The sequence below is a fragment of the Ranitomeya variabilis genome, chromosome 2 (genome assembly GCF_051348905.1).
Source record: "Ranitomeya variabilis isolate aRanVar5 chromosome 2, aRanVar5.hap1, whole genome shotgun sequence".
NCBI classification, from domain to species: domain Eukaryota; kingdom Metazoa; phylum Chordata; class Amphibia; order Anura; family Dendrobatidae; genus Ranitomeya; species Ranitomeya variabilis.
In genome coordinates, this window is record NC_135233.1 from 488,574,751 (window position 1) to 488,593,069 (window position 18,319).

At 45.1% G+C, this 18,319-nt stretch overlaps 1 protein-coding gene across 3 annotated transcripts; it reads right to left on the minus strand.

The window, feature by feature from the left end:
- Positions 1 to 11,952: 11,952 nt before the first annotated feature.
- On the minus strand, positions 11,953 to 17,065 carry LOC143809640 (serine/threonine-protein kinase Sgk1-like). 3 transcript variants are annotated; one of them, XR_013222361.1, is made up of 9 exons: positions 16,286 to 17,062; positions 15,148 to 15,317; positions 14,728 to 14,981; positions 14,488 to 14,550; positions 14,234 to 14,372; positions 13,885 to 14,076; positions 13,640 to 13,768; positions 13,083 to 13,490; positions 11,953 to 13,039 (listed from the first exon to the last, which is right to left on the minus strand). XR_013222361.1 is itself a non-coding variant. In XM_077292693.1 (8 exons), the coding sequence occupies exons 1-8, from the start codon at positions 16,878 to 16,880 to the stop codon at positions 13,479 to 13,481; spliced, it is 1,551 nt and encodes a 516-aa protein (XP_077148808.1). In that variant the 5' UTR covers positions 16,881 to 17,065; the 3' UTR covers positions 11,953 to 13,478. The 3 variants fall into 3 exon arrangements, 2 of the variants coding, with proteins under 2 accessions (XP_077148808.1, XP_077148806.1); XM_077292693.1 differs by having other exon boundaries at positions 11,953 to 13,490; positions 15,148 to 15,314; positions 16,286 to 17,065; XM_077292691.1 differs by having other exon boundaries at positions 11,953 to 13,490.
- Between the last annotated feature and the right edge of the window lie 1,254 nt (positions 17,066 to 18,319).

The window sequence follows — 18,319 nt, forward strand, 5'->3', positions numbered from 1 at the left end:
CCCTCATAGTACGATTAAGTGTCTCTGGCGGTGGGGGTGCACACCCAACGTCAGACACACCGTCGTAATATGAGGGGCCCTGGGCCAGTACCGCCGCCCACAAGAGAGTGTCCCCCCACAGCTCAAACAGTGCTCCACCGCTGTTTAGTCGGTGCTGTTAAATCCTTCAATGGCACTGCCAATACAAATTGAGAGATGATAGTAAATATATACAGGGACCATGCCCTCCATTTTGACCTGTGAATACTGTGTGCGAACTACCACTATCTGGTACTCAGCCGAGGAACCCACCCCTGTACGTTGCTTTGCCACCTGTTTATTTACGAACATTTTTTTTGCAGACATTTAGCCCGCTTTACTATTTAGGCCAACGTACTGTGTGAGCCACTTATTCCAGTTGTCCTCCACCGAACAAAGCAGTGCCACCAGTTTACTCCTGTTACCAGTTTAGAACTGCATTGAGCCAACTTTTTTATTTTGGGCCTAGTAAGTCTGTCTGCGCCACTCCTACTAATCATCCTCCGCTGACCAAAACAATGCTGCCTGTGTACCCGTTACCCATTTTGAACTGCATTGAGCCTACTTTTTTATTTTAGGCCTAGTAAGTCTGTCTGCGCCACTCCTAGCAATCGTCCTCTGCTGACCAAACCAGTGCTGCCTGTGTACCCCTGTTACCCATTTTAAACTGCATTGAGCCAACTTTTTTATTTTAGGCCTAGTAAGTCTGTCTGCGTCAGTCCTACTAATCGTCTTCTGCTGACCAAAACAATGCTGCCTGTGTACCCGTTACCCATTTTGAACTGCATTGAGCCTACTTTTTTATTTTAGGCCTAGTAAGTCTGTCTGCGCCACTCCTAGCAATCGTCCTCTGCTGACCAAACCAGTGCTGCCTGTGTACCCCTGTTACCCATTTTAAACTGCATTGAGCCAACTTTTTTATTTTAGGCCTAGTAAGTCTGTCTGCGTCAGTCCTACTAATCGTCTTCTGCTGACCAAAACAATGCTGCCTGTGTACCCGTTACCCATTTTGAACTGCATTGAGCCTACTTTTTTATTTTAGGCCTAGTAAGTCTGTCTGCGCCACTCCTAGCAATCGTCCTCTGCTGACCAAACCAGTGCTGCCTGTTTACCCCTGTTACCCATTTTAAACTGCATTGAGCCAACTTTCTTATTTTAGGCCTAGTAAGTCTGTCTGCGCCACTCCTAGCAATCGTCCTCCGCCTAACAAAACAATGCTGCCTGTTGTGAATTCTGTTGTGGGTTCTGCTCTTGGGCTCCCTCCGGTGGTTATAAGTGGTAGTGCTGCTGTTTGTCCTTCACAGCAGTCATCAGGTGCGTCCACTTCGGACGGGGCTATTTAGTCTGGCTTCACCCTTTAGTGAGTGCCAGTTGTTCATTGTTTCTGGAGGATTCACATCCCTCCCTGGTCGCTCCTGCTTGCAGTTCATTTCTTCAAGATAAGTTCTGCTTGTTTTTCTGCCCACATGTTGTGGGCCTCAGTGTTCAGTGCATTGCATGTTTTTTCTTGTCCAGCTTAATCTGTGTAAGGATTTATGCAGCCAAGCTGGAATCTCTGGAGAGGCAGATTTACCCTCCATGTCTTTAGTTAGATGTGGAGTTTTTTTTGTATTATCTGTGGTGGACATTTCTTAGTATTTTAATACTGACCGCATAGTTCTCTGTCCTATCTTTTCTATCTAGCTAGATTGGCCTCCTTTGCTAAATTCTGTTTTCAGCCTGTGCATGTTTTTTCCTCTCCTCTCACAGTCAATATTTGTGGGGGGCTGCCTATCCTTTGGGAATTTTCTCTGAGGCAAGAAAGTTTTCCCTTTTCTATCTATAGGGTTAATTAGTCCTCCGGCTGTGTCGAGGTGTCTAGGATTGGTAGGTACATCCCACGGCTACTTCTAGTTGCGGTGTTAAGTCCAGGGTCTGCGGTCAGTACAGTTACCACATTCTCCAGAGTACGTCTCATGCCGCTCCTAGGCCACCAGATCATAACAGTACAACTGGCCTACAATGAGTTAACCGCATCTCAAAAGAAGGGAAAGAAAGTGCTGAGCCATTTTTTTTTCTGTACTCTGTTGTGTTTTTTTTCCCCTCTTTACCTCTGGGTGGCTCAGGAGTTAGGCGCTGACATGGATGTTCAGGGACTTGCTTCTCGTGTGGATCAACTTGCTGCTAGAGTACAGGGTATTTCTGATTATATCGTGCAGACTCCTGTTTTAGAGCCTAGAATTCCTACCCCTGATCTGTTTTTTGGGGACAGGTCCAAATTTTTGAGCTTTAAAAATAATTGTAAACTGTTTTTTGCTCTGAAGCCCCGTTCCTCTGGTGATCCCATCCAGCAGGTAAAAATTGTCATATCTCTGTTGCGTGGTGACCCTCAGGATTGGGCATTTTCCCTGGAATCTGGGAATCCGGCCTTGCTTAAAGGGAACCTATCACCCCGTTTTTTAAAGATTAGATAAAAATAGTGTGAAATAGGGGCAGAGCTGGGCTTTACATTAGTGCCTTTTTGTTGCCTTTATTCCCCCGTTAAGCTGCCGAAATACCTGTGTGAAGTGGCCGTTTTGTCCTGTCACTCAAGTTGGTCAGGTCGGATGGGCGTGGTTACAGCGCTTTTTTCCCTCAGAAACCTGCTCATCATTACGTTGGTGGCGTAGTGGTGTGCGCATGTCCAAAGCGAAGATCCACTGCCCAGGAGATTCAAAACAGCGCGGGCTTCGCTATTCGCCGTTTACCGGTGGGCGCGGCCATCTTTCCTGTGGCCGCGCGTGCGCAGATGGAGCGCTCTGCTGCCCGGGCTTCAGGAAAATGGCCGCGGGATTCCGCGCGTGCGCAGATGGAGATCGCGGCGGCCATTTTCCTGAAGCCCGGGCAGCAGAGCGCTCCATCTGCGCACGCGCAGCCACAGGAAAGATGGCCGCGCCCACCGGTAAACGGCGAATAGCGAAGCCCGCGCTGTTTTGAATCTCCTGGGCAGTGGATCTTCGCTTTGGACATGCGCACACCACTACGCCACCAACGTAATGATGAGCAGGTTTCTGAGGGAAAAAAGCGCTGTAACCACGCCCATCCGACCTGACCAACTTGAGTGACAGGACAAAACGGCCACTTCACACAGGTATTTCGGCAGCTTAACGGGGGAATAAAGGCAACAAAAAGGCACTAATGTAAAGCCCAGCTCTGCCCCTATTTCACACTATTTTTATCTAATCTTTAAAAAACGGGGTGATAGGTTCCCTTTAATGTAGACACCTTTTTTCAGGCGCTTGGGTTATTGTATGATGAACCTAATTCTGTGGATCATGCTGAGAAAACCTTGTTGACCCTGTGTCAGGGTCAAGAAGCGGCAGAATCGTATTGCCAGAAATTTAGAAAATGGTCTGTGCTTACTAAATGGAATGAGGATGCTTTGGCGGCAATTTTCAGAAAGGGTCTTTCTGAATCTGTTAAAGATGTTATGGTGGGGTTCCCCACGCCTGCAGGTCTGAGTGATTCTATGTCTCTGGCCATTCAAATTGATCAGCGCTTGCGTGAGCGCAGAGTTGTGCACACTATGGCGTTGTCTTCCGAGCGGAGTCCTGAGCCTATGCAGTGTGATAGGATTGTGTCTAGAGCTGAACGCCAAGGATTCAGACGTCAGAATAGGTTGTGATTTTACTGCGGCGATTCTGCTCATGTTATTTCTGATTGCCCTAAGCGTGCCAAGAAAATCGCTAATTCCGTTACCATCAGTACTGTACAACCTAAATTTCTGTTATCTGTGACCCTGCTCATTATCGTCATTTTCTGTCATGGCATTTGTGGATTCAGGCGCCACTTTAAATTTAATGGACTTAGAATTTGCCAGACGTTGTGGTTTCCCCTTGCAGCCTTTGCAGAACCCTATCCCTTTGAGGGGCATTGATGCTACACCATTGGCTAAAAATAAACCTCAGTTTTGGACACAGTTAACCATGTGCATGGCGCCAGCCCATCAGGAAGATTGTCGTTTCCTGGTGTTGCATAATTTGCATGATGCTATTGTGCTGGGGTTTCCATGGTTACAGGTACACAATCCGGTGTTGGATTGGAAATCTATGTCTGTGACTAGTTGGGGTTGTCAGGGGGTTCATGATGACGTTCCTCTGATGTCAATTTCCTCCTCCTCCTCTTCTGAAATTCCTGAGTTTCTGTCAGATTTCCAGGATGTTTTCGATGAGCCCAAGTCCAGTTCCCTTCCACCGCATAGGGACTGTGATTGTGCTATTGACTTGATTCCAGGCTGTAAGTTCCCTAAAGGCCGACTTTTCAACCTGTCTGTGCCAGAACATGCCGTCATGCGGAGTTATGTTAAGGAGTCTTTGGAGAAGGGGCATATTCGGCCATCTTCTTCACCTTTGGGAGCAGGTTTTTTTTTTCGTTGCCAAGAAGGATGGCTCCTTGAGACCCTGTATTGATTATCGCCTCTTGAATAAGATCACGGTCAAATTCCAATACCCTTTGCCTTTGCTTTCTGATTTATTTGCCAGGATTAAGGGGGCTAGTTGGTTTACTAAGATTGACCTTCGATGGGCATATAATCTTGTTCGTATTAAGCAGGGTGACGAATGGAAAACTGCGTTTAATACGCCCGAGGGCCATTTTGAATATCTTGTGATGCCATTCGGACTCTCTAATGCCCCATCTGTGTTTCAGTCCTTCATGCATGATATTTTTCGGAATTATCTTGATAAATTCATGATTGTATATTTGGATGATATTTTGATTTTTTCAGATGATTGGGAGTCTCATATGAAACAAGTCAGGATGGTATTTCAGGTCCTTCGTGATAATGCCTTGTTTGTGAAGGGGTCTAAGTGCCTCTTTGGAGTACAGAAGGTTTCTTTTTTGGGCTTCATTTTTTCTACATCATCTAGAGAAATGGATCCGGTTAAGGTTCAGGCCATTCATGATTGGATCTAGCCCACATCCGTGAAGAGCCTTCAGAAATTTTTGGGCTTTGCTAATTTTTATCGCTGTTTTATTGCCAACTTCTCCAGTGTGGTTAAACCCCTGACCGATTTGACGAGGAAGGGCGCTGATGTAACGAATTGGTCCTCTGGGGCTGTTTCTGCCTTTCAGGAGCTTAAGCGCCGATTTACTTCTGCCCCTGTGTTGCGTCAGCCGGATGTTTCTCTTCCTTTTCAGGTTGAGGTTGACGCTTCTGAGATTGGGGCAGGGGCCGTTTTGTCTCAGAGGAATTCTGATGGTTCCTTGATGAAACCGTGTGCCTTCTTTTCTCGAAAGTTTTTGCCTGCGGAACGCAATTATGATGTCGGCAATCGTGAGTTGTTGGCTATGAAGTGGGCATTTGAGGAGTGGCGACATTGGCTTGAGGGGGCCAAGCACCGTATTGTGGTCTTGACCGATCATAAGAATCTGATTTACCTCGAGTCTGCCAAACGGCTGAATCCTAGACAGGCTCGATGGTCCCTGTTTTCCTCCCGTTTTGATTTTGTTGTCTCGTATCTTCCGGGTTCTAAGAATGTTAAGGCTGATGCCCTCTCTAGGAGTTTTTTGCCTGATTCCCCTGGGGTTCTTGAGCCGGTTGGTATTCTGAAGGAGGGGGTGATTCTTTCTGCCATCTCCCCTGATTTGCGACGGGCTCTTCAGGAGTTTCAGGCTGATAAACCTGATCGCTGTCCTGCCGGGAAACTGTTTGTTCCTGACAGATGGATTAGTAAAGTGATTTCTGAGGTTCACTGTTCTGTGTTGGCTGGCCATCCTGGGATTTTTGGTACCAGAGATTTGGTTAGTAGGTCCTTTTGGTGGCCTTCTTTGTCACGGGATGTGCGTTCTTTTGTGCAGTCCTGTGGGACTTGTGCGCGGGCCAAACCTTGCTGCTCCCGCGCCAGTGGGTTGCTTTTGCCTTTGCCGGTCCCTGAGAGGCCTTGGACGCATATTTCTATGGATTTTATTTCGGATCTTCCTCTTTCCCAGAGGATGGCGGTTATCTGGGTGGTCTGTGACCGGTTTTCTAAGATGGTTCATTTGGTACCTTTGCCTAAATTGCCTTCCTCTTCTGATTTGGTTCCGTTGTTTTTTCAGCATGTGGTTCGTTTGCATGGCATTCCGGAGAATATTGTGTCCGATAGAGGTTCCCAGTTTGTTTCTAGGTTTTGGCGGTCCTTTTGTGCTAAGCTCGGCATTGATTTGTCTTTTTCTTCCACATTTCATCCTCAGACAAACGGCCAAACCGAGCGAACTAACCAGACTTTGGAAACTTATTTGAGATGCTTTGTGTCTGCCGATCAGGATAATTGGGTGGCTTTCTTGCCATTGGCCGAGTTTGCCCTTAATAATCGGGCTAGTTCTGCTACCTTGGTTTCACCCTTCTTTTGTAATTCTGGGTTTCATCCTCGTTTTTCTTCAGGGCAGGTTGAGTCTTCTGATTGTCCTGGGGTGGACTCTGTGGTTGACAGGTTGCAGCAAATTTGGGCTCATGTTGTGGACAATTTGGTGTCGTCTCAGGAGGAGGCTCAGCGTTTTGCCAACCGTCGTCGGCGTGTGGGTTCCCGGCTTCGGGTTGGGGTTTTGGTTTGGTTGTCTTCCCGTCATGTTCCTATGAAGGTTTCTTCCCCGAAGTTCAAGCCTCGGTTTATTGGTCCTTATAGGATTTCTGAGATTATCAATCCAGTGTCTTTTCGTTTGGCCCTTCCAGCCTCTTTTTCCATCCATAATGTTTTTCATAGATCTTTGTTGCGGAAATATGTGGTGCCCGTGGTTCCCTCTGTTGATCCTCCTGCCCCGGTGTTGATTGATGGGGAGTTGGAGTATGTTGTGGAGAAGATCTTGGATTCTCGTTTTTCAAGATGGAGGCTTCAGTATCTTGTCAAGTGGAAGGGTTATGGCTAGGAGGATAATTCTTGGGTTGTTGCCTCCGATGTTCATGCTGACGATTTGGTTCGTGCCTTCCATTTGGCTCGTCCTGATCGGCCTGGGGGCTCTGGTGAGGGTTCGGTGACCCCTCCTCAAGGGGGGGGTACTGTTGTGAATTCTGTTGTGGGTTCTGCTCTTGGGCTCCCTCCGGTGGTTATAAGTGGTAGTGCTGCTGTTTGTCCTTCACAGCAGTCATCAGGTGCATCCACTTCGGACGGGGCTATTTAGTCTGGCTTCACCCTTTCGTGAGTGCCAGTTGTTCATTGTTTCTGGAGGATTCACATCCCTTCCTGGTCGCTCCTGCTTGCAGTTCATTTCTTCAAGATAAGTTCTGCTTGTTTTTCTGCCCACATGTTGTGGGCCTCAGTGTTCAGTGCATTGCATGTTTTTTCTTGTCCAGCTTAATCTGTGTAAAGATTTATGCAGCCAAGCTGGAATCTCTGGAGAGGCAGATTTACCCTCCATGTCTTTAGATAGATGTGGAGTTTTTTTTGTATTATCTGTGGTGGACATTTCTTAGTATTTTAATACTGACCGCATAGTTCTCTGTCCTATCTTTTCTATCTAGCTAGATTGGCCTCCTTTGCTAAATTCTGTTTTCAGCCTGTGTATGTTTTTTCCTCTCCTCTCACAGTCAATATTTGTGGGGGGCTGCCTATCCTTTGGGAATTTTCTCTGAGGCAAGATAGTTTTCCCTTTTCTATCTATAGGGTTAATTAGTCCTCCGGCTGTGTCCAGGTGTCTAGGATTGGTAGGTACATCCCACGGCTACTTCTAGTTGCGGTGTTAAGTCCAGGGTCTGCGGTCAGTACAGTTACCACATTCTCCAGAGTACATCTCATGCTGCTCCTAGGCCACCAGATAATAACAGCTGCCTGTGTACCCCTGTTACCCATTTTTAACTGCATTGCGCCTACTTTTTTATTCTAGGCCTACTAAGTCTGTCTGGGCCACTCCAGTCCTGACAATCGTCCTCCGCTTAACAACGCTCGGCCGCCTGTGTGCATCTGTAACCAATTTTAAACTGCATTGAGCCAACTTTTTTATTTTAGGCCTAGTAAGTCTGTCTGCGCCACTCCTACTAATCGTCCTCCGCTGACCAAAACAATGCTGCCTGTGTACCCGTTACCCATTTTGAACTGCATTGAGTCTACTTTTTTATTTTAGGCCTAGTAAGTCTGTCTGCGCCACTCCTAGCAATCGTCCTCCGCTGACCAAACCAGTGCTGCCTGTGTACCCCTGTTACCCATTTTAAACTGCATTGAGCCAACTTTTTTATTTTAGGCCTAGTAAGTCTGTCTGCGCCACTCCTACTAATCGTCCTCCGCTGACCAAAACAATGCTTCCTGTGTACCCGTTACCCATTTTGAACTGCATTGAGCCTACTTTTTTATTTTAGGCCTAGTAAGTCTGTCTGCGCCACTCCTAGCAATCGTCCTCCGCTGACCAAACCAGTGCTGCCTATGTACCCCTGTTACCCATTTTAAACTGCATTGAGACAACTTTTTTATTTTAGGCCTAGTAAGTCTGTCTGTGCCACTCCTACTAATCATCCTCCGCTGACCAAAACAATGCTGCCTGTGTACCCGTTACCCATTTTGAACTTCATTGAGCCTACTTTTTTATTTTAGGCCTAGTAAGTCTGTCTGCGCCACTCCTAGCAATCGTCCTCTGCTGACCAAACCAGTGCTGCCTGTGTACCCCTGTTACCCATTTTAAACTGCATTGAGCCAACTTTTTTATTTTAGGCATAGTAAGTCTGTCTGCGCCACTCCTAGCAATCGTCCTCCGCCTAATAAAACAATGCTGCCTGTGTACCCCTGTTACCCATTTTTAACTGCATTGCGCCTACTTTTTTATTCTAGGCCTACTAAGTCTGTCTGGGCCACTCCAGTCCTGACAATCGTCCTCCGCTTAATAACGCTCTGCCGCCTGTGTACCCCTGTAACCAATTTTAAACTGCATTGAGCCAACTTTTTTAATTTAGGCCTACTACCTGTGTCTGTCTGCGCCACTCAATACAGCTGTCCTTCACTGCACAAAGCAGAGCCTCAATTTGCAGCCGATATCACATATTAAAGTGCATTTGGCCTACTAGTTTGGTTGGGCCTACTAACGGTGTCTGCCACTCCTTGGTATTCTCCTGTGTTTTTCTCCTGAGCTTCAATCTTCAGGCTTTCGGCCTATAGGAATTTTAAAACTGCTTTTGGCCTACTGGTTTGGTTCGGCCTACTAACGGTGTCTGCCGCTCCTTGCTGTTCTCCTCCACTGAACAAAGCAGTGCTGCCTGTTTACTCTTGTTACCAATTTTGAACTGCATTTAGCCTACTTTATTCTTTGGGCCTATATCTGTGTTTCCTCCTCATCTTGCCCATTGCCCAGCCACTGCTAGATGAGTCGGCCGGTACATTGACCCAGACCACTACATTCCCTTTGCACTCTGCATAGCCAGTATCTGACCCTGCAGAAAGTCTGGTTCCCCTTCCCGCATACTATACCACCTTACACGGGGACAAAGAGGAAGGTGCAGATGAAAGTGCAGGTTCCTTCAACAGGTGGGGGGGGGGGGCATACTCGTTGGTGACGTCACTGGCACAGGGCCCCTCATAGTACGCAAAAGTGTCTCTGCCGGTGGGAGGCGCCCCCGCCGTCAATCACAATGCCGTACTTTGAGGGGCCCTGTGCCAGGGGCAATGCGAACGAGTGTGCCCCCCCCGCTTGCTCAAGATCACAGCACTTGCAAAGTTGAAATTCTTACCTCTCCCTGCTCCACCGCCGTGACGTAGTCCGCGTTTCCTGGGCCCACGAAAAACTTGAGCCAGCCCTACTCCCCCCACAACTGTTGCCAAATGACCCCTAAATTTTCAATGGCTAACTATTATTATGAGGTAAATTAAGATTGACAAGCTTAAGTAACAAGAATTGATGTTTTTGGCATTAAAATGGCTCTGTTGGTGTTTTCCTGTCCTCCACTCACTCCCGACTTTGATTCTCCATTGACTTGCATTGGGTTTCGTGTTTCGGTCGGATCCCCGACAAAATAATCGGCCGATTTCACCTGACCCGACTTTTGACAAAGTCGGGTTTCGTGAAACCCGACTCGATCCTAAAAAAGTAAAAGTCGCTGAACCCTAATTTCATATTTACATGCTTTAGCACTACAGAATGCAACTGTATTTGTTTGCTATGTATAGAGATGGCTGCTCTTAGTTCGCACCTGTACGCACCTGTTTTCTGAATTGGAAGTGTCAGTCTTATATTATTTGTATATTGGCTCTACGAATAAGCAGTCCGCCTTCCATACCGTGGCAGTATTAATGGCAGAAGGATCTTATCTACCCATAAATTCAGGTTTTAACATAAGAGAGGTGTTCACACTAGGCAGGTTCCCAGCAAATCGTTGTCGTTGGCTTCTGGGTATGCACGAATTGGCCAAATTATGTGCTAAGTATCTAAATTTTTTCTTATTATACAGAGCAGTAATGCTATTCATATTTCATATATTTCATATTTACATGCTTTAGCACAACAGAATGCAATTTTATTAGTTTATTAATAGAAACAAAATGACCCCCTTTATAATTAAGCTATATTAGTTTCCATAACTATCCTTGGGTCTCACATTTAAAATTTAGGATGTCAGGGGTGAATATGGCTATTTGTCCCTTGTATTTAGTAACTGGCCCACAAATAATGAATTATTCTACAAAAATATTTAAATTGCGGTCCCTATTATGCCTCACCCTAAAGTACACCACACATTTTTACTTTTGCTGGTATATTTTGGTGAAATCGGTAACAATTAATGGAAGTGGTTGTAGAGGAGAAGACTGGGCTGTGGATGCTGACAAGGCACCGGGTCCAGAACTGCTGGGGCCGAGCCTACTGTTGCAGAGGGGAAGAAGATTGAGGACGGAGCAGTATAGAGGGGGAGTGGTGAGCCAGGGGATTATAAGATGGTTTGCGTGGGAAAAGAGAGGGGGCTTCCCGCCAGAGAGGAGTGTCAGTGAGGACCGATGCTGAGTCACGAGAAAGGATAGGTCGCTCGGCAGCGATAAAGGTCAGGTGCAGCAAGGATCCTTAGACTTTGTCAAGCGTGCGATGGAGTATACGCCAAGTGGAGGATTGCCGTGGACTGCTCTTGGCTGTGCAGCAGCCTAATGGACTAGGGGCTTAGCTGGTCAGACCGGTGACCACCCGCTGCTACCAGAAGTGAGACCGACTTGATAGGCGGAGAAGCTGGAAAATGTCAGCCCCGGCCTCAGCCGGCAGCAAGCCCCCCAACCCAGGATAAGAGACTGGCACCAGAGTCACACCATGTGAAATTGATAGATATATAAACTGCCACCTTGAGTTGTTCTTCTCTGTATTCCTCGATATTCATCTGAATTATTCCCTTTTGCTCCCTGCAAGTAGGTTATCTCTGTCACAATTAAATTAACAATTGTTTTCCCCTGCTAACATTGCTCTGTGCCTCTGTGTCGCTGCATCCAATTACCTGTATTACATGGTCATCAGAGATTGTTACCCGACTGATTGGAGGGGAGAGCCTCAGCGTTAGGAGTAGTGATGAGCGAATATACTCGTTACTCGAGATTTCCTGAGCATGCTCGGGGGTCCTCTGAGTATTTTTTAGTGCTCGGAGATTTAGTTTTTATTGCCGCAGCTGAATGATTTACATCTGTTAGCCAGCATAAGTACATGTGGGGGTTGCCTGGTTGCTAGGGATTCCCCACATGTACTTATGCTGGCTAACAGATGGAAATCATTCAGCTGCGGCAATAAAAACTAAATCTCCGAGCACTAAAAAATACTCGGAGGACACCCGAGCGTGCTCAGGAAATCTCGAGTAACGAGAATATTCGATCATCACTAGTTAGGAGTCCTGTTATTATAGTTTCTAACCCATTCCTTTTCTCGGGGGGGGAGCCATTGGTTTCATCTGCGTAAGCACCAAAATACCTTGTCCAGGTCTTGATGATGATATTAATAAATATAACAAAAAGCAGTTCTGTATATGAGAAGAATCTAACCAAAAGCAACATAGATGTTTTACAAATGTATTTGTGCAATTAAATTGTCACTAATTTGCATTGATGATAAAAGAAAGTGTGTAGATACAGTGACTTTCTCTAGAAAGGAGTAGATGATGATTCCACTCCTCGGGCCTTGGTTTACAGTTGTGCTGATTTTGGACATCCAGGTCTGGATCACACATGAGAGAGGAGAAGACCAGGAATGTGTGACATGTGATCTGTGTAGTTGAAGTTTTCCTGGATTCCTACAGCATCGCGATCAACCATTTGGCCTTCTGTCTGACCATGGGCAGGAAGGTGAAGGAGCAGCCGCTTCCTTCCGTCTGTCCATGGTCTTGTAGGTGAAGCAGCAACCGCTGCTTTCTGTCTGTACATGGCCAAGTAGGTGAAGGAACAGCCACTTCCTTCTGTCTGTACTTGGCCTACTAAGAGAAGGAGCAGCAGCTTCCTTCTCTCTGTACATTTTCTATAAGTGTAGGAGCAGCCGCTGCCTACTGTCTGTCCATATCCGGCATGTGAAAGAGCAGCCGCTTCCCTTTTTCAGTCCATAACCGGTAGGTGAAGGAGCAGCCGCTTCCCTTTTTCAGTCCATAACCGGTAGGTGAAGGAGCAGCTGCTGCCTTCTGTCTGTACATGGCCAAGTAGGTGAAGGAACAGCCGCTTCCTTCGGTCTGTACTTGGCCTACTAAGAGAAGGAGCAGCAGCTTCCTTCTCTCTGTACATTTTCTATAAGTGTAGGAGCAGCCGCTGCCTACTGTCTGTCCATATCCGGCATGTGAAGGAGCAGCCGCTTCCCTTTTTCAGCCCATAACCGGTAGGTGAAGGAGCAGCCGCTTCCCTTTTTCAGTCCATAACCGGTAGGTGAAGGAGCAGCCGCTGCCTTCTGTCTGTACATGGCCAAGTAGGTGAAGGAGCAGCCGCTTCCTTCTGTCTGTACTTGGCCTACTAAGATAAGGAGCAGCAGCTTCCTTCTCTCTGTACATTTTCTATAAGTGTAGGAGCAGCCGCTGCCTACTGTCTGTCCATATCCTGCATGTGAAGGAGCAGCCGCTTCCTTCTTTCAGTCCATATCTGGTAGGTGAAGGAGCAGCCGCTGCCTTCTGTCTGTCCATATCCTGTAGGTGAAGGAGCAGCCGCTACCTTCTGTCTGTCCATATCCTGTAGTCTTCTCTTTACCACCACATTGTAGATGAGTCGTCCAGATGGTGACATAGCAAGTATAGCTGAAAGAAGTCCTTCAATTTCAGCCTTTAATTACTTGCTATGTTGATCCAGAGGAAGGCGAAAAATAACCCCGAGGACTCGTTGTTGGATTATCCTCATATCAAGGGAAAAAAATTCCTTCCTGACCCCAAATATGGCAATCGGAATAAATCCCTGGATGTTTGGTGCTCAAATCTACGTGGATGTTATGTGGTGGAAGCTCGGTAGGTTTGTCACAGTCCAGTAAATAAGAAAGTCCAGTTTAGTTGTCTCATCCGATAAATGTAAATCTTCATTCCTGATGTTACTGGAATGGGGCTGATTGTTATCAGCCTAATAATCCTGCTGTAAGAAGAGAAATACACACGTCTCAGAACCAGCTCCTCACATTCAGTATATACAGTGTACTGGGGGATATAACAATAAGGGGTATAGTGGGTAAGTGTGTTACTGGGTAGTGACACATTATGGATGTCTGTATGTGTTGTACTTACATAATAATATGGGAATGGTGGTTCGGATCTGCCGCCCTCCACATCACTCCAGTCTATGTAGCAGAAGAATGGGTGGGATCTGATAGATGATGTAATGGCCAATCGGGCAGATGGAGTTCTGCAGAGAAGCTAGAAAATGAAAGAAACCATTAGTCATTAGATTACATATTATTAGTGATAAGTTATTACACAATGTCTATGGACTGTCCACATCTTATCTTCTATCTTCATCTCATCTTACTCACCCCTTTTATGATATCAATGGTATTAATGCAAATCCCTGGTGGAAAATAAAGGATTTGCTCACACACAGACTCGTGGTAATCATCCAATGAGCCTTCGCTATAGAATGGCCGGCTACCTACACTCATCATATATAAGATGACGCCGAAGGAAAATGAGTCTGCCAGATGGGTGTATCCTTGACGGTCCATTATCTGTGGAAACACAAGATTGGAGAGGAGCTGAATATACCGGAAAGGGGATTTACACACAGAGACAATGAGGACCGGTCTGTGATTACGTATGAGCAGGATACATTGGGATCAGATTATCCCTCAGTCCTACTATCAATCACACAGAGATGTTCCTTACCTCAGGCGCTATGTAACCCTTAGTGCCAGTAAACTTATTCACTATGCCATTCTCAAACACATTAATGGCTGAACAGCCAAAGTCTGAGATTTTGATGTGTCCGGTGTCTTGGATGAGGATGTTATCTGGCTTCACGTCACTGCAGGGAGAAGGAGCAGACACTGATTGTGAGGATAATTCATGACAAGAACTTTCTACAATAAGGAGACAACAGAGAGTCACAGGTGACAGATTTATGGAGGTGAAATGATTACCTATGTATGACGCCGTGTTCATGTAGATATTGGAGTCCACACACCATCTCTGCCGCAAAGAGTCTGTGGAGTAGAAAATAAAGGGTGGATCAGTGGTTACATACACAATCATACAGAGAACATGAGGAGATCACACACGCGTCCTCTGCACGTCAATATTTTCTTCTGTGTCATAGTCCATAGTTCATGGACTACAATGTGCGAGAAGTGGATTATTAACATTTAGTACAAGTCATTTACCTTGTTGTCTCTGTGTTAAACAACTTTGAATCTTTCATGTGGTTAAACAGGTCTCCTCCAGCCATGTAGTCCATGGCTATTCCATAATCGACTGGTGTCTCCATATACGCCCGCATAGACATTAGGTAGGGGCATCCGGCAGCCATTCTCATGACTTCTAGCTCTCTTGAGAAAATGTCCTCCCTACAAGAACTCTTGTCCATGATCTTAATGGCCAGCAGTCCTTCATTGACCAGATCTGATACCAAGATGACCTGTAGAAAAATCACAGCAGATCAGACCAAACGCCCATCTATTATTGTGTAATATTTCACTAGTTTATCCCAATTATCATCACATATGAATATCCTGTAATGAGTATGTCCATCCTTCCTGTGTATCTGTGCAGGATACATTGGAGGAGGATAAATTCACACTTACTTTTCCGTAGCCTCCCTGTGAAAGAATTTTCTGAAATTTAAGGCTGGCAAGGTCAATAGTATTTGGAATGTTGACCATTTCTGTCATGGGTGAAATACAGATCCTAGCTTCACTCGGGTCTTCTGCTGGCATGGCTGCTATGTCACAAGGTATCAGAAGGCTTCCATCTGCTGAGATGATACAAGATTATTAACTCCATTGCGAGCACATAATGGAAATGCTTGTCATATTGTGCAGTAAATTTATGGAGCGGGTTCAGGAGCTGAGCCTGTGCCGTACCAGGCAGAAGGCTTTTTTTTGCATTTTTTGGGGGGCTGTATCCACCTAACCAATTGCAAAAAAAAATATCACAATGTTCTGTCTACAATCAATGAATAATCAATATCAATAATAACTACAGCTTGCCACGCAAAAAATCACACAGCTCCATTTTGTAATCAATATCAAAAAGTTACAATGTCTTAGAATATGGGGACACGAACAACTTTATCAATATAATTCCTCATTATCTGTTAAAATCCCCGCCGCATGTTCAGCATTATCATAGTTGAAACTGAAGTGGAGAAACATTTTGTGAGGTAATTTCCACCACAAATGAATGAACACAGTAAAAAAAAATGGAAGAATCACTTTTTTCCACAATTTTATCAGTTTTTGAACTTTTTTCCCTGTTTTCCAGGAATAGTGTCCTGCAAAACTACAGCTCAGCCCAGTAAAAAAACAAGTCCACATATTGCTACATTGGCAGAAAAAAAAAAAAAAAAGTTATGGGCTTTCGAAAGCTGGAGGGAAAAACTGAATATTACCCTGTCAAGAAGGGGTTAACAAAAATAGCTCCAGAGCATATATTATAATTGTAAACTGAATTATGTAATTGAGCAGGAAATGTCTAATATTTGTGCTCTCATTTATCAAAACAGTCCAATAGCAAAATAACTCCTGTTGCCCATAGTAACAAATCACAGCACAGATTCCATTTCTTAACATTCTGTAGAACAATGAAAGCCGCATAGTGATTGGTTGCTATGGACAACAAGGACAGTTGTTCTGCACTTTTGATAACTGAGGCCAGAACATAATATTCGGAGTATAATCCCCCTCACCCCAGTCTTATTATACAGAGCAGTTTCCATCTTACCTGGTTCCCCTTTATCCAGTGATGTTTTAGGTGGAGAATCACTCAGCTGTTTGTTCTCTGGGATGGAGATGTTCTCAGCTGATGTCCTGGACCTCTGTAATGCATCATTCTCATTTATAATGGTCCTCTCCAGGGTTGCCGTTCTTTGTAGGGTTAGTGTCTCCAGACTTTCAGAGCTGGAGGATGTGACATCTCTCGGTGTATCTTGGAGAACCTCGTCCAGCTCTAACTCTGCGCTGATGTTTCTCCGCTTGTTGAGGATGGCATCTTTGCTCCTCCTCCGCATTTCAGGGACCAGATCTCCAATTTTTGTCAAGGAGATTATATTGGCCCTCTGACGCTCAGCGGAGGCTGCAGAGTGAGACTCCATGAGGTTCTCCATATTCCTTTTCTCTGTAAGGATCTCATGTCTTTTGGTCTTCCTCATTTTCTCCAGAGTTTGACGTTTGGACGCCATTTCTGATGCGTCAGTGTCCATGTCTGGTAGAATAAAGTCTTTTCGCCCTAAAGCGAACAATGGTATCGGCTCTTCATTTATTCCTCTCTTCTCTCTCAGAACCCGATCTCTTTGGGCTCTTCTTCTCTCTTTATCCATTTTGTAATCAATTTTTGCTTCGTTCGTCACGAAAAACAAAAGGGGCTACCTCACCCTTGGGAGTCTGTAAGGCAGTGATTCCCTTAGGCAGTAACACTGGAATATAGAATGTGATGATGTTATCACATCACTTGTGACATCGGTCTTGTTATGATGTCACCTTGAGAGAGATGATAGAGAAAGATAGATGGATAGATTTCTTCTTTATAGATGGATAGATATCAAATTTGGAGGAACCAAACTTTATATATATATATATATATGCACTGTGCGCTCACTTTCTATATTTCATGAAACATTTAATTATTGAACAACTACAGCGCTGTCAGATAGTTCAAGAGATTGATAAACCCAAACCCTGATTATTTAGGGAAATAACAATGAGACTTGGTCTTTCTCATAAGAATATCTTTATGCAGAATTATTATTGTTTTTTTAACTCGTTTCTTGAAGAATTCTGTATAATAAACGTTACAAACATGCAGCAATGAGATACAAATCTGAATAATGTTACAAATATCTGTAAATATTCATTTTAAAACCATGTTGCAGGAATTATATTGTACAATTAACAATAGATGACTGCAATACAGTAAAATATATTAATATATAGGACATTGCACTCATCTGCAGGATCAGTATTATGTGAATGTAGCAGAGATCAAAGTATATATTAGTTCAAGAAAAGAGCAAACTCCTCTTGATCCATTTGATATCCGGAATCTCATCGTCCCATGTATTTAGGAATCTGGAGCACATCTGTTTTTCTCTATTATTATTTTTTATTGTTATTTATTTATTAATTTTATTTTTTATTCCTTATTGTCCATTTTTCATTTTTTTCCTCCTTTATCTATATTTTTTCCCCTTTTTTGTCACTTTTTTATTTTTATTAATTTTCTTTTTTCTTTTCTTTTTCTTTGTTCATTTTTATTTCTACCCGTATTTTCCGGCATATAAGACGACTGGGCGTATAAGACGACCCCCCAACTTTTCCAGTTAAAATATAAAATCTTCTTAAAAGTCGGGGGTCCTCTTATACGCCGTATGTCGTCTTATAGGGCCGGTGACTAATGTGCTTTTGGGGGGGAGTGGTCCTGATGACGAAGAGAGGGCATCTCACAGGAAAGTGTGAGTGGAGTATCCCCCATTACCTCATTGTAGCTGCAGTGTGGGGTGCTGGGGAGCGGCGGCGGCCACCGCCCCACAGCACAGCACCCATGCGGCACAAAGAGGAGCAGCAGCTGCCGCCTCTCCCCAGCACAGAGACCCCATGCTGCAGCTACAATGAGGTAATGGGGGATACTCCACTCACACTTTCCTGTGAGATGCCCCCTCTTCGTCATCGGGACCACTCCCCCCCACCCACCATATACACATTGGTGTCTGCACTCGGCGTACAAGACGGCACCCGGCATATAAGACGACCCCCGACTTTT